General features: G+C 40.2%; 1 protein-coding gene across 1 annotated transcript; it reads right to left on the minus strand.

The window, feature by feature from the left end:
- Window positions 1–27,708, minus strand: DKK3 (dickkopf WNT signaling pathway inhibitor 3; the record flags this gene model as incomplete). The annotated part of the gene is made up of 7 exons (XM_082318558.1): window positions 1–509; window positions 2,773–2,929; window positions 5,413–5,557; window positions 7,629–7,721; window positions 24,877–24,960; window positions 25,470–25,607; window positions 27,514–27,708. 7 exons carry the CDS (start codon window positions 27,706–27,708, stop codon window positions 266–268), a joined length of 1,056 nt encoding a protein of 351 aa, XP_082174684.1. The 3' UTR covers window positions 1–265.

Consider the following 27,708-nt stretch of genomic DNA (forward strand, 5'->3'; position numbering starts at 1 on the left):
TTTACTTCTAATGTACAAGGGGAAAGTACTAATCCAGAAGAAACACTGCTATATTTCTCATTGTCTTTGACAGAAGGTTTGGTCCGAGGATTGAATGAATTCAACAACAATGTGAACATGCAGGTTTGGTGCACAGAAAAGGATGCTCATTGAAGACCTTGTTTATTGCACTTCTATCCAGCAGTATGTGTTTAGGGTTTATATAAGCGAGACACTAGACACACATTTCTAGAAATAACTAACTAAACTGTCTGGTGTTTGGACTTTAAATTTCATCTCCCAAAAACAGGTCTTGAGCTGAGTCAGGCTCGGGCTTGAAACCTGCTTGGTCCTCCAGACTTTCTAATTCTTTACGCACTTCCTGAATGACGCTGCTTTCTTCATAATCGGAAAGAATATCGCTGGGTATCAAGCTGAGAAATGGCATCTCATCCATGATTAAGGGATCTTCTTTTTTCTTATTCCTGGTTTCGTTGGCGGACAGTTCGCACACAGATGTAGTGCTGTGGCTGTGGGGGAAAAAGACATCTGGTCATATAGTAGATCTTTTCATATTCTTTTGCTAGTTCCTTAATAAAATTCTTCATTCCCTCCCCATATGAAGGCATGTTAAATGCATAATGCTGTCAGATCTACTGTTGCTGGCTTCGTAAACACCTGATTTTTACATGCTGGACAGCTGGAGAGTTAAAGATGAGATTTCCACATACGGAGCTAGAACAAAGATCCTAACAGCAAAGAATGTTTGATACTGGGACACAAGATGGCAGTGGACCTCAGCACAATCTGGCCCTTCTACCTACAAGCAATCATGGTGACTAGTCCTTCTCTTCGTGTCATAATGCCAAGTTAAGAAACACGGTACTCCAGCTTAAAAGGAAAGCAGAAAAAACGTTTGCTATCAAGCTGTAGACTTGAGAAAGCTGCAAGCATTATATACTTGGTTCTAAGTAGGATAGCAGCTGTATTTGCTGCTGTCCTTGTTTTGAAAAGTGGCTTCAGTTGCCGGCAAACAAACATCCCACATCTGTTGTTGTAGGATCTTTAAAAGGGAACAAGAATGATTTCTATTTGTTGACGGGAGGCAGGGGAATAGAGCTTGGTCACAGTGCATCCACTGTCTCTTTGCGCTGCATGGGACAGGACAGGGCTACAGGTCCTTGTGACGGTGCAAGGGGGCCACTGCTTGTGCCAGGCACCCCTCAACAGCTGCTTAAAGCTGCAGCCTCTTCCACTGGAAACACTGGGTAAATGAACTAAAGATGCTCCTGAAGCTTATTTTGTGTATGGTCTGAATTCTTGTATGTTTTGCTTTCCAGGAGTTCCAAGACTCCCATTTGTGGGCAGACTATCCCTGCATTCTCTAGGATACAGTCTGATAGTTTTGGCGTTCATTGCTCACTAGTAATATTTAGCCAAGGGCACTTCAAGCAGAGATGGGCTGTTTCCTTGAACAAAAAATGTTATCTGAATCTTCGGGCTCACTATGTAAATACACAGAAGCAGCTTTATCTTACTGTCTGCGCAAGTCATGGGCAGGTGGTATGCACAGTATTACTCTATTTGTGATAACCCTAAACCAATAAGTAATTCCTGTGACTATAGCTGGACAAGTAAGTTCTGTTCACACCCTAATTCATTTCTGTGTTTCTATATCCTCATCTGAAATGTTTTCCCTCTTACTAGACAGGACATTTGCTGACTTACCTTCCCTGAGGTTAACGGTGCTTGCACATTAACTAAAATTTTGGTGCTGAAAGGACAGGATCAACTCTGCTTGCTTCCTTAGATCACATTTGTGAAACAAAATGCTATCCAATTACTTTTCATGCATGAAAAAAAATGTAGAAACAGTTGGACCCAGAAGAAGAGAGAAATCTTAATCTACATCTCTATCACAACTATGCTGTTTTGTTGAAAGTTAATATAATGAGAATGGTAGTGTAGGAACAAACTTGGGAGAGTTTATTTCACAGATAACATATAGGTTTTCTAAAAACACTTTTAGTGCAAAACTGAAATGATCTCACTTTCTCCCAATGAAATTGCTGATAATGCAAATAACTGTCCTTTTAAAGAATGATTAAAGGCATGACATATTAAAAGTTTTAGTTTCTAGCTGAAAATATGGAGTCAGCCTCCTTCCTATTCCATGAAACTCAATACTGAAGAAGTCTGCACAGTGTGAAGTGTTTCAAGTCTGAACAGCAGACCTTAAGTCAGCTGTACGGAAACCGGCTTCTCAGGTTAGTTTGAAACTGAAGGAAAGTGCAAGCAAAGATATCTCCCCCTCCCCTCCCCCCCCCCCCCCCCGCAATACAAGTGACTCTTTGTAAAGCCGATCAATAGTACAGGAACATGCCTATTTATACTTGCTACATGTATTAAAATGTCTTTGTCTTAGGTATGAAAGCAAGCAAAACGTCTAACAGAAGCCCAATTTAACACAAAAGTTGGTGGATAAGAGCTGAATGTAGAGAATTAAATTGCAATGATACATCTCGGCAGCTGTTAGCACTCGGATTGATTAAAAAGCAGGACCAGCCTGATACACAAACTTAATTCACACAGGATTAAGGGGTTGTCAAACTCAATTAGGCACATCTGTGTGAGACAAAGCAGTAAGTTTGAGAAAGTTTCAATACTACTGATGAGAAAAGCTGTCAAAACACTTTCTAGTGTGGAACGATCTGCAAGTTGTGCATCTGTTTACCACAGAAAGAGACCCCTCAAAAATTTCAAGCAGCTTGCTTGCCCAGTTTTGATCTTTACCTCTGAGGCTGGCAGATCAAGCCGCTGGCACATGGGCATCGCTCAAGTACTCCATCGGGTTCCAGTTCCCAGGTGATCAGGTTGAGAAGTCTGTTGGAAGGATCATGGCAGGGTTCACCTTCTTCAGGCAAGGGCGTGCACACAGGAAACAGCAGTTCTGTGTGCCAGAGTAAATTAATTTTATGAGAAGTCGTTAACTGTCTGCTAAACTGAGATGACCGAATCTTTAAGTCTACATGCGAGATATAAGAAGACAGACTTGAGCTCTTTTTAAGTCCCCTTATGTATTAGGGAGCCATAACTTAATGTTCCTTCCACTAGGTGGGAGTAAGATGCTTGATGTTTATGCTTAACGAGCAAGATCAACTCCTGCTTCTTCACAAAGAGACTACTGTCAATACAGCAGTACTGCACAACTCCATCCCTTGGAGATTTGAAAGACTGTTCTAAAACCAAGAAAACTAATATGACAGTGAATCCTTTTCAATGCATAGCATTAATGGTTTAAAGAAATATCTCTATATTTTAGAACACTTATTTTTCCTATTTCTTCTATTTCTTTGCAGGGGTTACAAATACAGAGCAATTGTTTAGAGACTAACGAACGAGGTTACAAGAACTACTCCTCAGCCATTTAATTTGTTATAGTAATTCTACAATATGCAAAGCTGTCTGATGGCATTTGGGGCTTGGCACCCTTGTTTCTGCACGGGGTGAACTTCAGCCTGTGTAAGAAGTTGTTTAGAAGGATATGCCACTTGGGTTTCCTGATGCTGGCAATTTATAGTGTCAGTCTTGAATTCAGCTCTTCCAGATATTCCTATCAAACCTCCCTTCCTCCTCTTGTCTTCATTCACCTCATTTGTTGTGGTATGGCAGAATAAAACATGAAGAATTCAGAATTTAAGTTTTTAAAACAGGCTTGTCGAAATATATATCTGTGTGTGTATACACAGACATACACATATGCTTTCATGTACATGACTTCTTAGTTCCTAATTCCAAACCAGATTGTATCTTAAGCAGTGAATGCTCCAGTTTACTGCAGTTTTATATAAAAAATATACAGGTAAAGACAGTCCAGTCTTTATTAGGACAACCTTTTGCAATAGTCTAGTGACGAAGAAAGGCCTTGGTTAGGCCTAACCTGAAAAACCCTAAAGCACTGCTAAAGCAGACAACGTAGAGAATAAAAATCCATTGCTATTAATCAATAGCTCTGTTTAAAGTTTTAATAATAGCATTCCGTCAATATTCTTATCTATTGTATTGTTCCTTCCTGAGTTACAGGTTTGTACTAAATTCCATTTCAAGCCAAGCACTAACTTACATTAGTGTGAACGTCTTATGCAGCTGAAATAATCATAATGAAGACACAGCTTGTTTGGATCCCACAGGAAATCAGGACTACAGAAGCGGCGTTACCCTCACAGGAGACTAGCCTAGTGCTACAAACACCACGGGATGTAAATTACTGATTTACTCATCTCTGCAGTGTGAGCAGAGATTCAAAGTCCTGCATGGCGAAAGTAATGGGCGTTTATTAAAAGTACTCTTTCTGTCTCATTTCAGAATCGGAGTACAAAGAAATCTCTGATAGAGCTTGGCAAACCTGTAAATGTTTTAGGTAGAAATGTGACGAAGGAGAGAAGAAAACTGTTCTAACCAAAACTTGCTGAAATCAAACTTACTTAACATCGAAGGTCCACCATGTAATGCTCAAAATTAACAAGGAAAAGCTGAGCAGACCCAATTGCCTTTCAATGGTGTTTGAGCTTTCTCCTTTGTTTTCCTGAAATGCCCTAGTCACCCGATCCACCAGCAGGCTGAAGGCGGGACAGGCAGCCCAACTATCAGTGAAGGTACAAGGTCAACTCTTGCTCATAGCAAGAGAAGTACCGACCTGGTGTAGAAAGATGGTTGGAATTGTATCCTGTCACTACAAAATTAAGGTGAAGTCTGAGAAAAGCAGTGAGGAACTAGTGGGTATAATACAGCAGAAGCTGGGGCCTGACCAGGCAGGATTTAGGACTGATTTCAGGCCTGATATCTTCTCCTCCTCTCCTTCCGTCTGTAAATCAAGTTTCACATTCCCATGTGGACTGACCATGTAACCTGGAACATCATTCCGCTATGTGTCTCGGCTGTCCGGTCAGTATTGCATAGCGTGGTGCCCTGGAAGGCTCATATAAAGAGTATGAAATGTATCTGTGGTCTGATTCTGATGGCCTGCTTGCTGATATGAAAGAAAAGCCACTTTCGGTAATCTCATTAATTTATTTTGTACATTTTTAATTCTCTTATTTTTGCGCTATTGGGTAAAAATTTAACACACAGCTCTGCTGCTTTCAAATGACTGAGACTCTCCTTTAGAAAGAGTAGATCTTTGTGCTTCTTGTGCTGTTCTCATCTCTAGCGTGCAATAGGCTTTTCTTTCACCATTGTGCACCCCATCAGGCTGTTTCTCACTCCTAATTCTATTAAAATTTTATAATGAAGTTAACATGATGCGCCACACAGGCCAAGGGAGAATGACCTATTGATTCTGTAGAGATGTAACTACTTCACCTGGGCAAAAGAGCTAAATGTTAACACTCTTGTATTATAAAATGAGTAGGATAAAAAGCAAAACCTCTGTACCTTTCTGAAAAGCACAGCACATTCCAGGGTTGCAGTCATGTTGGTTCTCACAAATGGTGCCGTTCTCTCCTTTTGAAGTGGATTTCCTGCACTCGCCCCAAACGCAAAGCTGGTCTCCACAGCATTCAACATCCCGTGAGCAATGCTTGCAAAGGGAAAAAGCGCATGACAAAACCGTTGCTCTAGCACTAATTGCATATATCAACAGACAGCAAAACATAGAATTAGACCCTGGTCCTGAGACAACTGTGTGGGTGTGCTTTAAATATATGCATGTCATATTCCCACTGTTTAAACAGAACTGCTTAGGTTCTCGACTTCAAGCGTACACAGAACTATTTGCCAGACAGGAGCCTCCGCAGCAGAGTAACAGCATTCTTCCTATACTATTATACTTCCAATCTTACAAAACCTAAATTCTTATTTTAGTATTTACACGAAAAGTGATCAGCAGCCAGACATCCTACAGTGTAACATGGATTTCAGGACAGCCTTTTGCAATCAAGGAAAACAAAAATTAATAAAAGAAACATTATCAATGGAAAATATTACTGATTTTTTCCATTGTTAAATGCAGTCGGGAATTTACAATTTGCTCAGAAGGATTGCTTTCAAAGAGCAATGCAAAAAAATCTTACTAAAATCCAATTTTTAGTTGTAATAAGAACCAGACCTCATTTGTAACCAAGAACTTCTGAAAAAAATTTTTCTTTGAAAATCAGAAATGCAAATCTCCAGGTAAAGACAGCTTTCTATGACAGTTGTTCCAGTGTTTCAACTATACACACCTAATAAATCAACCTAATAAAAGCGGTGTGTCACTTTGTTTCTTTTTTTAGGTAGTTTGATTAACCTCTTAAAGATTCCTAGTAGGTCAGTGTTTTAACAGCTTTCTTCTGTCTGTGTAAAGCCCTGTCTGGGCAGCCATACAAAATCAGAATTTCTTTTCCAGTGGATCCCCCAGGCAGTGCTTAACACAGGGCAAGAAGCAGGACTACGCTAACACTATTAAGACCTGCTAATTACAGAATATTTTTCTTTTTAATTGTGGGGGTTCTAGGTCAGGAAATTGATCCCAACATCTTCAGTCTGAGCTCACTTTACAACAGGAGTCGTAGCTAGGACCCAATTTTTACTTGCTTTATCCTACCAATGTTCTACTGAAGACTGCAAAGAAAAGGGGCAGGGGCGTGTTAGGTCATTATCATCTTGATTTTTAATTATTCCATGTTAACGTGAAAAATTATCAGTTTAACATTTTCTAAAATATGAAGAATAAGCTTTCTTAATGACACTTGAGCATATATTCAGGACTTGTGTTTAAGCAAGTGTTCAGTCCACTGAAGTCAATAGAGCTCCCTGAAGTTATCGAGGTAAGTAAGGATTTAAATCATTTCAGGAACAGCCTGTTGGTTTTAGATTATAATAATCCTATTGATACCATGACTTTACAGCAAGGTTTGCTTGCTTGTAGACTTAACTGTCTGCAAATGCTTTGAGGAATGAATTTGTTTCACAAGAGGCCGTCAGCAGAACTTAGATGAAAAGGGACAGTCAGATAAAAGGCCATTTTCGACAGACTGCTCTTAAACTGGCTTTTCACCACAGAAAAAGCCTGAACTTCTCGGGGATCTGTCACCTGCAGAAGACAATCTAACCATAGCTACTACCAAGAACATTTATCTTTTAGCTCAAAAGACAGGAATTTATGTTTCCTGAGGTTCACAGATTCAAAGAATGTAAATGATCCACGTAAGAGGATCATTTACAGTAACAATTGCACTACAGCATTGTACAAGTTGTCCATGAAGGCACGAGCGCAGGCTGCTGCGATTCTCCTTGTGAGTCAGGAGCTGGAAATGACCAGCTGTCAGCTGAGCCTTCGGCGCTGGCGCAGCATTCCTCTGCCCATTCCTCTGGCAACCTACAGTGTGTTAGTTTGCGCTGTCCTTAGGCCACCTAACAAGTCAAGCTTGAGTCGGGAGGAGCGGAGGGCAGGTTTTAAGGTATATGAGAACAGAAACCTTAAAACTTAGTTGTGTTAACAGGCAGGGAAAAAAACCAACCCAAAACACTCTACACATCCATTTTTGAACCTCATGCAGAAAGCTTTGCATCTTGTTTTCTATCAATTTTGGCTTGCTGACATTAGCAACAATAACTTACATATTGAGTTTCTAAAGACCACATAAAATCACATCTCATTCGGTACTTACTGTATGCTGTGTTTTACAGGGCTGACACTTGTATTCAAAGGTGGAGAATTGGCAGTATTTCCCTGTTTCACAGTCTTCGTCAATGATACACTCCTGAAGAAAAGGATAAAATAATTTGCGACTGTGCGACAGAAATCCATAACTCTTCTTGAAACACCAGAACGTCTTGATTGATTATATTTCTTATTTGGGAACCAAGAAAAGAAGCTTGCTTCAGTTCTTCATACAACCTCAGTTCTGTAAGAGAACAATGCTATCTCCCTGGCATACCTAAAATATTGTGGCCTCGAAGCCTTAGCTGGCTTCACTTCTTTTATAAATATTAATACCAGCAACCTCAAGAAAAGAAATTATCCTGTTCTGCAGGCTTTTTGGTTTGTTTTTTCTTCTTTGGGGGGCGGGGCTGAAGACATTTGTATTACATCTATTCTACTTGTATTAGAGTACAATTGTGATTCATTAGTTGTTGGCTGTTTTTTCAGATGGGGGGCAAGACCAAAGGAAAGAGGCCACACTACAGCAGCGGCAGCAGCCAAGAGTATCTTTATGCTCTGTGGGAGACCATTCTGCAACAGCTTTCTTGATCGCAGGCCAAGCAGCTTTATGCTGTCTTCCCTCCTCTTCCCCAGCCAGACTAGTTCTGACCTCAGAAACTCCGCAGCATGGTTAGCTTCCCTAAGCCAGCAAGGGTAGCCCTAAGGGAGAAGCGAAATGTGTTTCCTTTGCCTTTTAACTGCTCCTCTGCTCCCCTTTGCAAGGGGCAGACAAATTCTTCTCGGGCAATCTTTGCAGTGCCTGAGCATTTTTGTCAGCAAAGGTTTCTACGTTTAAAAACACAGCGCTTCTTTCCACAGGACTGGTAACGTTATATGTTCCTGGGACTTCATGGTAACAGCAGCACTACCTTACACCCAGTACTTCTGGGAAGCAGTAGATGTCATACACCATTTGATCTCCTTTTCTTGGTTAATAGCATGCCTCTCATGTACCTATCACCATAGCCCATCACCTGCAAGCTCACAGCTGCAAATGTCTAAATACCTACATGTGTAAATTTTAAATCCTTACTTTAATTTAATTTGAATATTGCAAAATATGCAGGAGCAGATTCTCAGCTGACATCATTCCTCTGGCATCTCCCTGCTGTCAATGGAGCTAATTTAGATTTAGTAAGACTCTAGCCTGTCGAAGAACGTGATTTCCCCATCACATGCTTTTGAAATGCACGTAACAAACTCAATATTTCTCTGCCTTGTTTGCTGCACGCAAGTATTCAGCAGACAGGTTTGAACACTAATTTAAGATTGACAAGTACTGAAGAGCCACATACATCCTAGGGAAAAAAAAGCCCGACGGTTCCCTCATGCATCAGCCTTTGCTACCCAGCTGAGACACTAGAGTAGGCCTCAAGCTAGCAGGATGCTTGAGCACATTTAGCTTTTCAAACCTGGAATCATTTCATGGCCTTAACAAAACTGTTCACGTGAGGACACCTGAGTTCCCATCTGAATCACAGACTCAGACTAAAGTTTCTTCACCCAGAGGTCCCACAAGCACTGTGGTAGGGATGGCTCACCTTCCGTTTGCGCTGCACAGGGTGAACGTTACAAACCGGTCAGAAATCCTTCCCAGAACACAACTCTGCAGGTATGGCAGTGAGGATAACAGAGCGAGTAAGTGTGCCTGTTTGTGTACCCCTGAAGTGCCTGGTTCACGGGGAGGGGGTGTTTCTTCTTCCCACCTAATGGTTGCCTCTTAAAAATCATGCGATGAACCCTGTTCTCTAAAATGTGTTTTCTCCAGGCTGGAAACAGAAGAATAACTCATAGCACCGTTCTGTGTCGCTTGTACTCCATCACTGGTTTGTATCATCATAAAGTTGATGCTATCTTTTTGCTATTAGTCAATTAAAAAAAAAAAAGACAGAAAAAGGAGTTATACAAAAATCCCTGAATTCTCTGAAGAAACTACTTGACCGCTCTTTGGCAGATGTTAATCTCACGTGCTGGAGCAGATCAACTGTCATCTGCGCAACCTTTATTGAAAGTTTCCACTACGCTTTTAATTTTCAGTTTCTACTTTTTCAGATCACTTCTCCCCGAACTGCTGACTTCTTCCACCCCATCCCAGCTGGGTTTTGCATTTCAGCTGGGCTGAAAATTAGCTCAGCAAGAAGCTTGAGTGAAGCTCTGAAATTACTATAATCACTGAAAGAGGAAAAAACTACATTGTGAAACAGCTATACTGCCTTCAGATCTTCTCCAGATTAAACCTTATGGAAGCTTCTTGCCCTGTGGGAGACAAGGCTGCTCTGCATGAAGAGCAATGCCTCATCTAAATTACCCATTCTGGCCATCTGAGATGTTTTCAGTTTGATTACCCAGAACATAGAACAGAAGCCAAACACATCTGGGGCCTGATTCTTCTCAAGTCAATGATGTGACATTCAGGTTATATGTTTATAACAAAGAAACAGCCATTTCAGCTATTTTGAGACATTAGTATCACCGAATCGAGGCTGCTGTATATTATCATAATGTTTTTGCAGCGTCATTATTCCAGTACAGTGTGTGCTCTGCTTGTTTGCTTTTGTGTTGCTACATAATCAGGTGGGTCCAAATCCAAATGTTATACAGCATGTTTGAGGTTTTGTGGTTCCAAGTTAGCAGTTAGCCACTTCTTTTCAGCAGCCACACTCTTTCTGGCCAATCTTCTGTCTGTAGCTTTGTCAGCTTCTTTTATGAATCCCTCTGTATAAACTATACTCAGAATGAACTATACTGTTTCATTCCTGTTCCATCCACTTTCAGGCAAACAGCCAGGTCTCGGTGTAGTCAGTTTTTCCAATTGTCCCTCTCCACAGAGGAGAAATCTTGCCATAATCGTATTTAAGCTCATGGAATAACTCACTCTAGCTCTAAAACCACCTAACACCAAAGCTGCAATTCTCCAGTCACTGCTTTCTCCTGCACTAATGAGTTCCCTGCCAAAAAACTTCTTTTTCCCCTCTTACTGAATTGTGTCCCACCAGCTCAGACTTCCAGTTTTATGAAGGTTTTCAGTTGAGAAAAAAAATCCCTTCACGGTTTTCTCTCCTGGCATGGAAAAAGCTTGCTTTCATATGCTTTCTGTGAAATTTTGTGCCACACTCCAACTTCCTTCAGCCAGGTATTATAATCTATATTCAATGCAGAACTCAGTAATGCTTACACATGCAAATATGTAACCATTTATCTCTTTTTTCTCTTTTTTTTTTTGTTTTTATTTATTTAATCAGGCTACAGACCTTTTCTAATCAGGCTACCTTGAGACACAACGGTTACTGGACAAGGAGCAAACCTAAACATCTTCTTCAGCTGCATTAGATTCTGAACAATCCATTTTTTTCTGGAATTCTGCAAACTAAGTTATTTCTCAGAATATTTTGTCTTCGCAGGAGCAACTGTGTAAACTGAGGAGAGCGGGTACCAGCTTCTGACATGCAGCGGAGCATACAAGTTGAGCAGATAGCTTGAAGACAGAATTAGCTGCACCTATAATGGCATATGATGTTATACCCATTAATTTAATGTAGCAGCAAAGGAATATGCTGTGTGAGAAGCGTGAAAGAATAATGCAGAGTGAAAGCAGGATTGCCTGTTTATTAATGGGTATACTAGGACCCATAAACAGCAGAAGCCAGGATGGAGAAGAACATGCTATGTACCTGTAAGTACATACTCAGCATCCTGTGGGCTCTTATTATAATATTGTACTCTGCAGTGAATATCCTGCAACACCTGAAAGCAATTTGGTGGTTAGGATCTGTTCCAAAACCAACAGGGGGGAAAAAAAAAAATCAACAAAACACTGAAACTCATGTAAAAGTTTCCCTGTATTTTAAGACCCTAAAACAACTGCTGCTGAAAGAAACTTCAGTTTTCTTGTCTTTGGCAGATTATGCCAAGCTATTGTTTGCTTTCCTAAAGAATGGTTAGTCTCCACACTTGAGAATAAAAAAAATTAAAAAGTGACCGACTGATGTTAGTGATAGCGAAGTATGGTAGTATCACAACTACCAGAAAAGTGAAACAGATGCCTGACTGCGAGATGGCGCAGGAGTGTACAGGTCAGAACTGGTGTAACAGGTTTTGACAAGAGTACTTTCCTTCTGGCTGAATGTTTACATATACATGGAAAAGCACAGAAGAAAAAAGTTTTCTTTCATTGTGATACCACAGTCTTCACACTCCACCCAACAGCATGGAGCTATGGTCAGCTTCTTTGACCTAGAAGGCACTGTGGACTCTTCTGGCAGACTGTACTTGTCTGGTGGAGCATAGCCAACTGTGGTGTGGACCACATTATCCTCTGCCCATATAACACACTAAGGAGAAAGAGGGAGAAGCAAAGAATTTCTCTGTTCAAGTTATGAAAGCAGAACTACAAGGCCAGAGTTAATGTAATTTCACACAGAAACCCACTTTTGTTTGCAGCATTCATCTGGTTTCTGTACCTCACTATGGTAATACTTTTAATACTCTGGATTGCTGGTGATATAGTATGTACTGAAATCATGCTCATTTTGCTTTGCTCTTTTTCCCCTTAATTCCTAATTAACACCCTAAGTGTAGACTAAAAAATACGTTCAAGTCTATTCTGATGCTGACTGACTTTCAAAATGGAATAATTGATTTTAAATTCAAAATTGACATTTGATTTGTCTATTCCCTCTCCCCACTCACACTCACCCTACTTCCCACATTCTCAAAAAGTCCTTCTTCAAACATAACTTTAAACAAAACCCTCTCTTCACTAGTCATATCTTCAGGCAATATTTGTCAGGGACAGGCAAATGACCGTCCGGAGTGAGCTTTCCTTTCCTTTCCTTGTGGGCTCTTTACACTTCAGCTTAGAACTCAAGCAAGCGGAGGAAGGCGGTATTGATGACTTTACATACAACTTTTCAAAGTTGTTTTTTTTTTTTTTCTCTCTAGTGAAACCACATCGAAAGTGACATTTATTAGCAATTAGCACTTCTAAGAGCTAATATTTACTTCTGTGTTTACATATCGCCTTCTAGGTTTTGTTTTAATTTCTACAAGTCATTTCATGTGGGGCTGGTCTCCATTACTGCAGCACATGGCAAAAACTGCTGAGTAGTAAGGAAAAAAAAAGCATAAAAAAGCATGTATCCTACATGTACTACATGTATTAGAAAAATGGCAGAATTACATAGAATGGAATATTGTTTTATGGAAACTACTACCATAGTTTGAATTGCAGTAGCGTTCCAGTTCCTAATCTCTCAGTTGTCTAGACAGGGCACATAATGCATTCGTCCTTAATGAGATATGAATTAATTTGCCTTGAAATACCTCAAAACCTCTGTAATACTTTCCAGCAGAGCAAACCTCTTACTGCTGTCCTGCCAAGTACATAGCACTCATAAAAATAAGGACTACTGTTAAAAAAAGACATACTAAAAAGAGCAGACATGTGAGTTGCAAACTACGGTATTAGTCACATCCCAGTGCTGTGTGGGAAAGTCAGCTATTTGTGTGGCTGTTCAACAGGAATGTGACTTCTGAGCTCAAAACTAATAAATAAGAAAATACAAGTGACTCCCTTAGTTTTGTCTTGAACTTCTCCATAGAACTAATCTCATCCATTTCCTTTTCCCCTGTCCAGAAAACAAACAGTTTAATTGGAAAAACTTCATTTTTGGCTCTCCACACGATGCAGTATGAATGAATGCAAAATATGTCTACATGACGTTACTGAAGATGTCCCAAAGGCACTTGAGCTTGGCTTTAGGTACCAAAAGCAACATAGCTGTTAGCCTTACCATGCTGTCAAAAAGCCTAGGGAATTAATTGGGGCAAGTTATAGTCACCCAATAAACTGCCCGCCACCGCTACTGTAAGAAGTCCAGCCCTTGCTACACCATCTGCTTATTCTCACCACAAATACAGCAATCCTGTCACTGATCCGACTCTTAGGCAGTTAATGTTCCAGGTCAAAAAAAGAAATAAATAAAATGTCATATTATCAACAGCTTCAAGGAACTGAGACTTCAATGAAAGAAGAAACCACAAACAAAAGCAAAAAATAAGAGATTCCAGGCAAATGCCTCAGGATAATGAGAAAAATGATGCCTAGATGCTCTATCAGATCATGTTCTATTCACGCATGGTCAAAATCTCTGTATGTCATGTAATAATTTCATGGCAGGTCACTCTGCAGAAGCAGTCACTTTATTTTCTTCCCTCACCCCCTCTTTTTCTCAGGAAGCAATATAATAATCCGATCCTGGCAAGACTACAGCCTCTGCAAAGGCTCCTGAGTAGGAAACACAGTGCAAAGTACTTGTTTCAATCTGTTCTGCAATGGTATCAGAGGAGGCACACCAGAACTGTTCAAATTTGGTAGAAAAAAATCCACAAATTATAATCTGACAGGTAATTAACTTAGTCTGGAAACTAAGAGCTATCCAGCTAAGAAAGGAGCAAAGGTCTGTGTATATGTATATATACATATAAATATATGTATACAGCATATATATATATAGGGCTACATACTGCAGTGGCTGTCTGCAATAGCAGAAGTCTCATCTCATCCCACACATTCGCTCTAGAGCAGGCAGGACAGGTTATAACATGAAATTTCTCTTCTTTTCTCCTGTTTGACAGGCGTACCATAGGCAGAGCAGGATGGTAGAAATTCTGACAACAAAATCTTCCCTTAGGCCTTCTGGAAACTTGGTGCTATGCTATACACTCAGTCCATGTTTTTTAAATACACAGAGACTCGATAATCTTCTTTATCCATAATTACACAGAGAAGGAATATTCTGTAGTTGGGCAATCTCAGATCCAAAACCAATAGCCATGTGCTCCATGTTAAGAAAGGCTTTTTCACATAGTATGAGATTATCAAATGAGGTCAAAATACTAATGCATGTTTATAAACAAAGTTTTCCTAATGATTTTGCAATTAATTGTCTTAATAGAGAAATGCATCTACCTGTGGATCTATTAATTGGAGAACAAGAATTCTTTGGTCTTTGATAACCAGAAGAGGTGTCTAAAACATTGTGGTCTAAAAGATCTTGGTTTTTATTCTAAATGTCTTGAGACACAACAACAGTTACGGAAACACTGTAAAACTGTGCTCCAAAGCTCTGAAGTGCCATTATTTCTAAGTAGTCAGTAATCATATAAAGAGACAGCTTTCATGTAATGGTGTGCCCGGGGGCTGAATTTTAATGCAGGCGTCTCTTCTTTCTACAATTGGCAGCGACAAAGTTTCCATGATTCACTACCAAACTATGTAAATTTTGAAAATTTACAAAAGCAAAACAACCCAGAGTAGTTGTACACAGCAAGGATGTGAAACAGCTGTGCAAAAACAGTTGAAAACAACATTTCTGTACTTAATAGCTCCTCGCTAATCTTAATCACTGAATTAAGAGTAGCACACTGAGAGTAAGATGCCAACCTGTGCCCAATCCCTCACAGAACTTATTTCAAACCGTGAATCTTATGTGCTTTGTTCTTATATAATACACTTTTTTTTGGTAGCTTACAGTTTCAACAGACTTATTTACAGTGTTTAAGGTGTCAGCCAAAGATAATAATACTAGAACAGAAATACATGGGTAAGAATTCATCTACAATGGATTTTGCCTACAGCAGAGCCGACAGTGTGGGAGACTGCTGTTACTGGAGAGGAAAGAGAATAATTTATTTTCCATGAGTTGTAGATGGAAGAAGAAGGGGTTTAAATTACAGCAACAGAGACTGTAGAGTGAGCATAGAAAAGCATTGGAATAAATCATCTCCAGCACCTGAGGATTTTGAGAACACGAGGTGAACGTCTGCCTAAGGATGGAGTAGGCATCCGGGTGGCAGGTGCTGACTTTTTGAGGCTTCTTCCAGACCTCCTCTTTGGGGCATTTGTTGGGATTACGATAGAGCCTTTTTTTTTTCCTTAATTTAATTCTCTGTCTGAAACCATGTGTCCAGAGGATATCAACAACACAAGATGATGACTATTCATGAATATTCATTCCATTTTCTAAACAAACTCCAATGAAGAAGAAATGAAAAAGGGTCTTCAGCATACTCTTTATGTCTTTCCAAAAAGGACATAAGAATGTGAATGTATTACAGATTTTTACCATGTATGAAGTCCAAGACAAACACCTACCAGGGGACCAAAACTTTCCCTTGCTGATGGCTATGAAATATCTTAGACACAGGAAGACCACTAAGGTTCCCCTTTGCCTGACACCATGATGTCAGCCTCTCTACATGCCATAAGATGCTTCTTCCTCCCCCTGGGATGAGTGGACTTTCTAAGGGAACAAGTCTGAGGGATTCCTCGTGTGATGTAAATTCACAGAACAGGCTGAGTCATTTCCAGACAGAATAACAAGTAAACAAATCCAAAACTCCTACCCCACCCTGTATATCTTTTTACCAATTATGCTATATTATATTACTAATTGGAAGGGAGAAGTGGACTTGTTATTAAGGTAAGAATCAGGACAGGTAGAAAAGCTGGAGGGAGGTTCTCTCTATAAACTGCAGTGGTGAACAACCACAATTTGACAGCTACTGCATTCAGTGGTGTGGTATTCCTCAGTGCTAACTATCAAAGTGACTCAGTCCCTCAAAAGGTCAGGCAGACACTCGCCGCAAAGGATGCCAAAATGCTGTTTTTGAATCAGATGGAGGAAGGACAAAGTGAGACTTACCTACCTGACACAGAAATGCATTTCTCAAGGGAATACATTTGAAGCCGCTATTCTACAGTGCTTTTTTTCTCACGTTTATCAAATCTTTGATGAAACAGAACTAAACACAAACAGAGTTCAATTCACCACTTTTCTTCAATTTCCATGGTTTACCTTAGTAAATCGTAATACCAAACACCGCCAAGCTGGATTAGTAGCAACTCACACATCTTCCTGACTGTAAACAACTGCACAGAAGGCCAAGCAATCACAGATCTCCTCCTACTCACTGGTGTAAAACCAGTATAATTCTACTGATTTTGATGAATCTACCCTTCCTACGGTCCATGAAAATGCTAGAGAAGACTTAGGCTCATCATATATGGAACTATGTGTTACTGGACCAACCTCCCAGCCATGGAGAATTGGTACCATTCTGCCATCTTACATATGACAACACAGATGTAAACCAGCTGCAGGTTTAGTTCATTCATCTGTATCCTTTGTACCTCAATCATTCTAAGGTTATAACAGACGTAAATAAAAAATAAAAAGACAAAACATTTATGCTTTACATCCAGTACCATAGCCTGTGTTTCCTAAAGCCTTTGCTACATGTTGTTACCCTACCAGCTAAAGCTTACTGCTTAATTAGATAGCATGGTTTCAGCTAAAATCTCAAATAAGTACCTGCTGGAGCCAATGGATTAAACCATGTAACCAAAACCAGTGGAAAAAAATTCTCTTTTGCCTTAAAGCTTTTCCTATCATGTGATTAATTTTGCCACATGGGTCTGACCAGAGGAAACATTGCTGATGAACTTTCACTGCTGTCTGAAGACAGTCCATAGACTGAAGACAGTCTCTTAACATATGTCAGTAGATCACAGAATTGTCACCAGCCCGCATATAAGATTCACTCTCCTGACTGTATCTGTTACCTTACAGAGAAGATAAAAAACCATTTACTTTCTCTTAGGATAAATAGGTAGATCTAATAGAGGCAGAAAGTAAAAGCATTCATGGTGATTTGTTTTTATATCTCCCTACAACTTGGACATGATCTGTAAAAGACATCTGGACAGCCTTGGTTCCCTAAATTCAGCATGTTATGTGTGAGAAGACTGAACTAAAACCAGGGAAAAGGTAAACAACCGCTCCTTGATTTATATTACTCCCTTACCACGGCTTGTTTGCAGAAGCTGTACCAACCAATATGCAAACAAGGAAGAAGCAGATAACTGAACATGATGCATATCTCCCCACAGATGAAAAGCTACAGAATTTATTTCCACAACTAACAAGAATGCTGTAAGCTTTAGAAGTGGTGCATGGCTCTCAGATGGACATTGATGAAGCAGTGGGTGGGCACTGACTCTCTGAGAGAAAGTCTGTTTTGTAGCCTTCTGGAGATAGACTTACTGGTTTACTGTTGTGTTTTTACTAACACAATCACCTAGAACATGAATCAGTTCTAGGCACTGTGACTGTGTTACAGGAATAGCTTATTTTTGGAGAGGAGAAATTTATTCCAAGAAAATCTTTCTGCCTTCAATATTTAGCTACTCAAAGGGTAACAGTCCAGATAGATAGATAAAAATGGTGAGGCAGTTCTTCAGCCAACTTCATTTTGCATAAAAATATTCTTTTTCTTTGGAGTTTAACTGGAATAGAAATACCACATTATAGCACATGAGGATCTGGCAAATTTTAAAATAATTCTGAACACAGGCATAGACCTGAATTACTAGTGAAGAATGGTACTTTCAGAATATCAATTAGTACTACACTGTTTTGTTTGCCTAATTTGATTAAAAAAAAAAACTTACACTAAGCTAGACCAATAGGAAACATGAAAGATATCCTAGTCATTCTTTTAATTTTTTTTTCATTACTAGCAAAGTAAATTTACTAAAGTTATCTGAATTACTTCAGACTCCCGCTGATACAAACAAGAGCAGGATTTCATACCTTTAATTTTTGCTATTGCATCAGTTCTTTGCCTGTAAATCCAAGCCACTGTTTAAGACAAAAAAAATGTGATAATGATCTGTGTTCATTGACCTTTGGTTGTTGTGTTTTCAGCTGAAACACCTGCCTGGTTTGCCTCACCTCTCAGCAAAAGGCACCTTGCTTCTCGTCACTCTGATAAGGTCTAGCAGCTGTTTACACCTGCTTGTTTGTTCAGGGTCACCAAGCATGATATCTGAGTCCATGGAAACTGCAGTCTCACTTTTCCCCACATCATGGCCATTGCAGCACTATAGTATTACAAAATCATTTTATGTTTATGCACACTGTCCATTCCTGATTCTCTGTGTGGATCCATAACTTTCTACACAGCATTCTCTCTGAGAAAACAAGCCAACTCAGAATGGACTAAGTTCAGTAAATAAAGATGTGGACACTGAGCTGTATGACACACACACCAGCTGGCAATTACAGAGATTTCCCACCTTCTTCCTCGGAGAGTTTTCTTCATGCAGGATCAGAGGCAACACATGTTTTTCAAACTCCTTATGTCAGGTCTTTCTGTTCATTGAGGCTAACATTCAGATTTTTTTGGCTATAGTCCAGCGAACATCAGATGACCAGGAAAAACTTTGGTCTTAGAAATACACTGTGACTGACAATAAGGCCATCCTATCATCCATGAGCTAAATTAAATCTCTTAATAGCTTCTGCATCACTAAGAAGCATTTGCTGCTTATGGAGTTAGATATGAACACTCAGGGGTAGGTACACACTCCATCATACCTTTCATAGAAGGTTATGTCCCTTGCTCTACAACAAGATTCAAAACCTAAATGTATTCCAGACTAATAAGAGCCATTCAAAATATTAATTGCAAAGTTTTTCTCATCTTTGGCCACATCCTCTTTCCCTTTGCACCCTTCTCCACATCATTTTCTACTCTAAAAACACAAGCTACTTGTCCTCAAGTGCTATTTGTACGTTCCCCTCAGCTTCATATTCTACATTGCCAGGACTGAAACTGAAAAGAAGAGGAAAAAAAAGGGGGGTTTCAGTAAAATATTCAGAATGTCTGAACCCTGCCTGGCTGAAGAGCCCTGGCTCTCTAAAACAAGCCAGGGATGGATTTCCTTGTTTCAAAATAAGACACAAGTATTCAGGCCTCTCAGGATCACTATCAGAATGCTCTTTTACTAACTGGGATCAAAAAGCTCAACACTTAGCTTCAGTTTGCATGGCTACTTCGTATCTTTTCCAGTGGAGTTGAGTGCAGGCTAGCAGATTGCTAGCATCGGACAGGTTAGCAAACTTAAAACATCAGAAGGGCGAAACACACATCACACTGCCTTGCTTGTGCAAGAGACTGAAATAACTGAGGGTAGTTTTGCTAGTGAAAAGCAATAGCTTTTCATGTACTGTAAGATTAAAAAAAAGCATATTAGTTTTCCTGCAGGAATTTAGGTGGATTGGGACTGGATGGGTACTTAGCCTACAAGAGGCATTTTGTCTTAAAATGTAAGCTATGACTTGCGAACACTTGAGATGTACTACTTAAAAAGTATCAACTGAATGTGACAAAGAAGAGTGCAAAGCATGCAGGTATTCTGCTTACAAAAGGCTAATGAAACTATCATTCACTTTTTTAACTAATTGCCATTGTAAGCAATTGGCTAGACAAAGACCAGGATTTCAACCCCGGAATGCACTTAGTGTGTCTATTGATAGTTTAAGGTTGTTGAGTGCAAGTCACCAGGACTAGAAGTTCTGTGAAAAATTAAACTAAAAAATTAGACCCAAATGTAGGACTGGGATGCCAAGTGTCTTTCCTGAGACACCAGCATGCCAAAGGGAGCAGAAGTCAACACCAAGATGCTGCATGTTCAAATTTCTGCCATAAGCAGCTCTCCTGCAGTGCTGCTGATAGAAAAATTGCAATTTCCATTCCATCAATGCTTCCTTCTCAATTTTCAAAGCTCCTTTTCTCTTCAGCACCTACTAACCAGCTGCTGTATTTGCAGAAGGTGGGTACCAAGTACATGTGTGCATACAGGCACACACCCACCTTTGCAGAGAAAGAGCAAGCACCTTGCACAGAATCACACTGGATGCATCTCTCCTTACTCCCCCACAAAGAAACTTTGACCTGTACTGTGTAACTAATGAGAAGATGCAGTCATGTCCTCAAGACCCAGGTAAAAGAAAGGAATTTTTTTTATAGTGCCAAAGCCAAATGAGAAACGCATGATACTCTTCCAGTTCCCTGGTGCACCCTCCCTAGATATAAGCATCTTTAAAAATCTTTCAAGAAAGAGAATTGAAAAAAAACAGAGGTACTTCTATTAAAGTTTGAAAAAAAAACCAACCAAAACTTGCTAAAGAGAAGCTGTTGCTATTTTTATATATCAAATTAATCCAGACAAGAAAAAAAATCTTAGGTACACTAGCTTTGAATTAGAAGAGAGAGCTTACATAAAATACTACTCTGAATGCAACCGAGAAGAAATGCAACTAATCTTTGTGCAGCAAATCTTACCAGTACCAATTTTGTTTCCTTTTATTTTTCATGTTTGCTTTTCATTGGTAGGCTAATGTATCACAATTGAAATAGGACTAGTCAACAATCCAGAACACATTTTGATTTTCATATGGTAACAAAGAGTGCTGTTACTTTATCTGTGTTCTATACTTGAGCTTACTACTGGAATTACTCGATTAATTTGCAAGCTAACTAATGCTCCCCAGAGAAGTAAATTATAGAATATTTGAGCCTTAAATCCAGGAGCAAGTGGATGTAAAACCCTGCACAGGCATAAAAACATGCACATCCAGCCGCCTCTTGCCTGTATTTGACCTCTTTAAAGACACAAGACTGTTGGATCAAAGCCTGACATCTATGCTGGTGACTGTCAGTCCTCACTGATATCTGAGAAAGTGAATGTTAGTCTGGGAATGTAAATGGCGCCTCCAAATAATGCAGCACCTCTGAAGAACTGGATTGCATTGCCAGAAATGGCAAGCAGCCCAGTTCCTCTTCTGGAGACTTAAAATACTGATAGTCTTCTGGACATCAAAATACGGTCAAGCGAGTCATTCAGTAACAAAGAACGCAGTCTAAAGAGAATACTTTTGTGATGCAAAGCCAAGAAGAAATACTGTGTGGGAGGGAAAAGTGTGTGTGTATGGAGAAGATTATGCCTTATGTTCCTGTAATAGTGTATCTGCACTATACGTACGTGTATATACTCGTATATATTTGTAAGTACTATATATATCTGTATTTGTACTATATATATTTGTATTTGCAGGAGGACATAGGGGTAGCACAGGCGCTGTGATTTAAAAAGCAGACACAACCTATTTTCCATGAAGCTGCTTCTCCAGTGCCGAATTTCATTCCAGCCAGTATGTGGATTTATTACTGCAACATAGACCCATCGCAAGACAAATCTTTATCTACCTGTGAGGTTTTTGCATCAGGTCTCAAAGCCCAAAAATGGAAAAAACTTTCAGTGATTTCAGTGGCTTTTAACTCAGCTCAGAGAATAAACGTGAACTGAGGGCTATAAAGGTTCCAGCTATTATGAATTACTGCAGTAATAAATTAAATAGAGTTTACGTTTCAGAGCAGGTGGTTTGCTGAGGTGTTTGATGAATTCTTCTATTTACCACCCAATTTTGTACCTAAAGTGCAGGAGCTGTGGGAATCATTAACTTTCATAAGCTAAGCCTATAAACTGAACCTATGAAAAAGCTTTAGTTTTCAGCATTCAGTTTCCCTACAAGGATAAAAGTTGAGCTTGTGTGATAGCATGTGCCCATTTCTTTTACTTGGCAGATTGAAAATAAAAACAAAAGTGCTGTTCTAAAGAGGCACCAATCTGAAGGCTATGGGAGTAACATGAGAACAGAGGTCCTGTTCCCAATGGCTGGCTCCCTACAGCCTCTGCTACCAAATTCTCCATCCACAGACCAAAATGTCAGTATCACCCTTTTCAAATGACTGTCAATACTTATAGCTACAATTATACAAACCTCTTGTTGCGTTATACTACACAGCAGGATGAATCACTGATGGGTATTAAGGATGTGTATTACAGAACAGCATATAGTGGCTGTAGTTAGAGATCCACTAAGATAATCTCCAGATTTCAAAAGGTTTCCATTTTTAACTGCCTGGAGAATAGAAAATCTACACACGTGTTGCTTTGTCGCTAACATTTAAAATAAGCAGCAAAAAGCAGAATTACTCTTCTACCATCCAGTGGTCTGTGAAGCCTGGAAAAGTGACCGGGACATCCCACAATGTCACACGACACTTCAAGTATGAAAATTTATGTATATAAAAATGACCTAAGGGGCCAGTGCAAGGTTTTCTGCAACTCATTTTCCCAATACTTTTGTCTTAAGTTTACAGATCTAAGCAATAGTGCTTTTTAATTTGGACAAAATTTTTCTTCCCCTTGGTAGATCTCCCCTTGGCAGCTCGTTTTTCTTGCTGTAAGCCACATTTTCCAATTCTCAATCTCATGCCATTACTCCTACAATAGTTCTTCACCTAAGTAATTCATATTCCTCCTTAATATTTAAAGTTTTCAAGTATTTTCAGATTTACTTCTGTTAGGTGTCTCTCAGTCAAATTAATATATGCATGTTTGCCTGCTCTCCTTAAGTAACAACCAAATACATCTGTTGGTTGCTTTTCCCATTTAGGTTTTTCTCTACTTGGCAACCTCTAAATAAGGTGTTTGTACCATGGGCATGCTCAAAGTTCAAAATGAGTGTGAGAGGGGAAATAAACATTAACAAATGTAGTTTTGTTTCAGCAGCTGCTGCAGTAAGGATGTTGATGACCCCAAGATTTAAACGATTAGGAGTTAATGTGATCGGTTCTGATTATGCTTACTTCCTAACTGAATAAAGACTGCCACCACGAAGTTTGACAAAAACTTGTATTCAGCCCTCAAATTCTTTAGCTGTAAGACTAATAATGGTATCGGTTCTGGAGTATTCATAAGTGAGGCAACCTTCCCATAAGGAAAATGCAGATTATGTCACTTGACATATGAAGCTTATAAGGAACTTTGTAGGATCGTCGGAGAAAGCTAACTTAGAAATATTTTTTACAGCTGTGAAGAATGATTAGACACCACAAGTAAGCCAAATACATTGTGAAACAATACCAGTGTTGTGTCCCAGTGCTAAGAAGGTTGAAAAGTTTGCCTTTGTACATTGGGTTTGAAGATGATGACCATATTTGCTCGAAAAAAACATTTGGATTGCCTTCATTACACATATCTCATTATTAAAAACATTGTGGAATATTTTAACACTGTGTATAAAACCAAGCTGTAGCTTAGAATAGTTGCAATTTATTTTGTACTTTGACTTACCACTTAATCTACAAGCTTTGCAAAATAGTAAAAAAAGAGAAGTATAGCATACAGAAGCAACTTTATTTTGCTACTTGCCATTCTCAAACTTTAATAGCAGTACAAAAATATGAGTTGAAAGAGGGAAAACTTAGTTAGAGGATAATAGCAGAAAAGATGCACTAATTTCAGGTTTTATGTCCACTAAAAATAGGAACTACCACCATAATTTTTTTCTTTTTTTTAATGTTTTATAAAATAGTGAAAGAGCTACTTCTGTGAAAGAACTGGAAGAAAGTTACTCTATAAAAAGCCAGCACATGCTAAACTAAATTAAACCACAAACTATGAGTGAGATGAAGCCAGCTATCAGCTATTAACACTGGCAAGTCCTGTCTTAGTAAGAGTATTAAAAAAATTCCATTTTGGTAAGACTATAACTGAAGAAAACCTAACAGTTGCTCCAAGTAGTGGTACATGCTGAATTTCTCATGGGACTACTGATGTGTAGCAAATGTGCCTGTGTTTGCAAGACTCGGATAAGGAATATTCTTGATCTTTTAAACTTCTTTGAGAATCCTTAAACAACTGTATTTCCAGGGGGGAGGGGGATTTATTGCCCCACCTCTTTCCCTCTCCCCAAAGTGACATTTCACAACCAGTTATCCATCACTAGGTTAGGCTGAAAAGCAAACAGAGCCATGTATTTTTCCACAGATTCCTCATGATAGACAATTTTATTTTCTTTATTTTCTAGTGTTTAGTGTAGGTTTATTTTCTAGTGTTAAAAGTCTATAAAGCAATATTTTTATGAAAACCAAAAGCACCGAGAGGACATACACGAAGCACTGTTACACTAAGGATTTATTCACACTCACCGGAAAGGGCTGCGTAACTGTCTTTCTTTGCTATTTGAGTACAACATTTACATTTGACAGACAAATTGAATATTCAGATCAAGAACCTCCATTAACCACAACGTTGAAACTCTGCTTCCGATTCATAATATAATATTCCTAAATTAAATTAATTAAAAACCAAAACCATTTTTGACTGCTTACCCATAATGCTTTTGAGTGTTCTAAAGCATTCAGAAATTTCTGTAGGTGAACTATATCACCTTCTTCTGAATGATGAACCCGAAGTATTTCCTTAATTTTCTAAAGGAAAAAATGTGTTCACTTACATGATTTCTTTTGTTTTCTCCATCATTTATAGATGTAATAACTGTCTCAGAAAAAACTGTTGATCCAGTTTTGTTATCTGTAACCTGATATGGCAAAAGAAGAACAAAATATCAAATTACATTTTTTATTAGTCTTTTCCTACTCTCAGTCCTACATTCTGCAATAATTAACCCACTCCCACCCTCTCCTTTTTTTCCCATTTTGCTGTCACTCATATAAAATCCTAATCTGGGGGCAAAAAAGTAGATGATAAGGCTATCTCCTTATCTATTTAAAACGTCACTATAATGAAGCTAACTGAGCAGGAGATGGTCATTCTTTTATGACCCATGTAATAGCTGTACCTGTGTTCTATTTTTAGCAAGCACTTTTTTCAAAATAAATTATTATTTCACATTAACCTTTTATGACATATGCCCCTACACAGTCATTAGGCAAGCAAATAAGATACAATAACGCCCCAAAGTAATTATCATCAGGAAAGTTTATGCTCCAAATTATGTTATTTCTCCCCAAAACATGCAAAATTGTTTTTATTTTTGAAGAAAAGGTTGTGTAAGAACCAGCAGCTTGCATATATGTTTTCTCATACCTTATCAATTTCTTGATGAGTCTGAACAGTTTTATTACCAATTCTGGTTTCCGTGTTGGACTCATTATGGTAGTTGGGAGGTAAGTTTTCAAAGTTTACTTCTGACAGTTTTTTTGCCCCTTCCTCTTCAGCTTCCATCTGCCAAATTTACATAAAACAACAATTAAATAAAGCAACGATTAAACAAAAGAGAACAAGCTACTCTTCATGTGCAGCCCTCTGTAACACCCTGTTTAATTATGTGGTGCTGCTAGTACAGATCCCCCTGTATGCGAACGCTTACTCAGCTGTTTCAGACAGTGATCACAGCAGCTCTTCTAATGGACTAGAAAAACAGTGGAGAGCTAAACCCTTCAGCTCTGGACTGTTTAAGCCAAAGTCAGTCCCTGTGAGGAAAAAGCGTGCGAAGACTAGTGACAATATCCTATCTGCACAGGCTGATGCCGGTCAAGAGCCCAGCTTTCTATTTTTCCCAGAAAACCACTAAACACTTCAGACAGACTTTCCCATCTGACAAAGAAGAGAAAATATTCTGGCAGGACAGAGAGACATAGCCAAAGCCCCTTGAAGTCAACAGAAGAGGTCTTACAGAGCAGGGTGCACACATCCAGAATTTCATTCTCTATTTCAGTTCCCACTTGTCTTTGTTTGCCAGATGAGGACTCAACACAGAAGAGGAGTCCTCTCTGAATCACAAAACAGAGTAAGCTCAGCAAAAGGGCATGAGTCTTGCAAACAACACAAACTCTGAATTTGTGTCACTTCATTATTTGCAACTGCTGTAACAGAGCTAGGAGGCCACAAGTTCAGCCAGGCTGAACAACAGAATTTTTCCCAAGACAAAATTTCTCTTTCTGGTGTGTCTGCTTATTTTAAACGACAGCTGCAAACCTTTTTAAGTGTAAAGAATTTATCTGCTAAGATGCAGCTCAGACAATCCATGTTTTGTGCCGTATACAGACCATTCTTCAATCCAGAACTGACTACAGGAAGAGTGAAACAGGCAGAAATTTTGACTACATCCTTATTTCTAACTAAGCATATTTTTGGCATTGTAAAGAATACTTTAAAAAAATGGTTTGTCTCAATGGGTTTGCAGTCTAAATGAAGTGGATGACAGAGGTAGATTTCAGCAACTGCCCAGGTGACAGTAAAAGTTCAGAAATCACCTAATTATAGCAAACAAAGGTCTGTTTCCCCAGTGGGTTGTCAGTAAAAGGTTTTTTCGGACTATGTCTTTTTGAATGAGAGGAAAAGAGAACTTGGGAGGAAGATTCTTAATGCGAAGGAGAAAAAAGCGCAGAAGTAAGGGGAATGCAGGAGCAAGGTCTTTCGATAGTGACAGGAGGCAACGGCTCAGGGTCCAGGCTCAGTTCAGGCTTTGAAACAGGTCCTGTGTGACTCTGGGCGAGGAATTCGAGATCAAGACATGGAATTACACCAAAAATAAGCCGCTTCTCCACACGTGTTTTCAGGACTGTCTCACACCTTTGAATCCTGGTTTGGGATAACCTCTTGTATCTTAGTTCCTGCTGCACTAAGACAACAAAATAACTCTTCTCTTCACTCCTCCGCTTTCCAATGCAGCGCCCGGCGCCGCCACACCCACGCACCCACGCACCCACACACACACACCCCCACCCCGGGAAAGGCGGCCAGCGAGGAGGAACCGCGCCACAAGCAGAGGAGAGACCCTCTGTCGCAGCAGGCGGCCGCGCCGCTACCTCGCCCGCCGCCCGCCGGAGGAGGGCGGCAGCGCCGGGCGGGCTCCGGGCGGCGGACACCCCGCTGAAAGGATTTTCGCGCTCCGCCGGCCGAGAAGCGCGCAGGTCGCCGCCGCGGGCAGCGGCTCCTGACGGCGGGGCGCGGGCAGGGCCGGCCGCCGGCGTTCTTTGTCGCGCGCATCGGCCCGGCCCCGCGCAGGGGGCGCGGAGAGGCGGCCGCGGACGGGAATCCCGCAGGTGCGGCGCGGCCCGGCGGGGTGAGGGGGGAAGGGGCCTCCCACGCCGCGGGGTCCCCTCGGACCCGCCCGCCGCCCCCTCACCTCCTGCACCGCGTTGCGCAGCTTGTGTTGCGTGTCTTCCATAAGCGCCTCCACCTCCCGCAGCATCTCGCCCAGGCTGGCCGCCCGCCGCCGGCCGCCGCCCCCCGCCGCGGCGCCGCACAGGGCCCCCAGCAGGGCCGCCAGCAGCAGCCATCGCCGCCCCGGCCCCGCTCCCGGTCCCGCTCCGCGCCGCAT

This window comes from Platalea leucorodia, assembly GCF_965183815.1.
Source record: "Platalea leucorodia genome assembly, chromosome: 7".
Classification (NCBI taxonomy): domain Eukaryota; kingdom Metazoa; phylum Chordata; class Aves; order Pelecaniformes; family Threskiornithidae; genus Platalea; species Platalea leucorodia.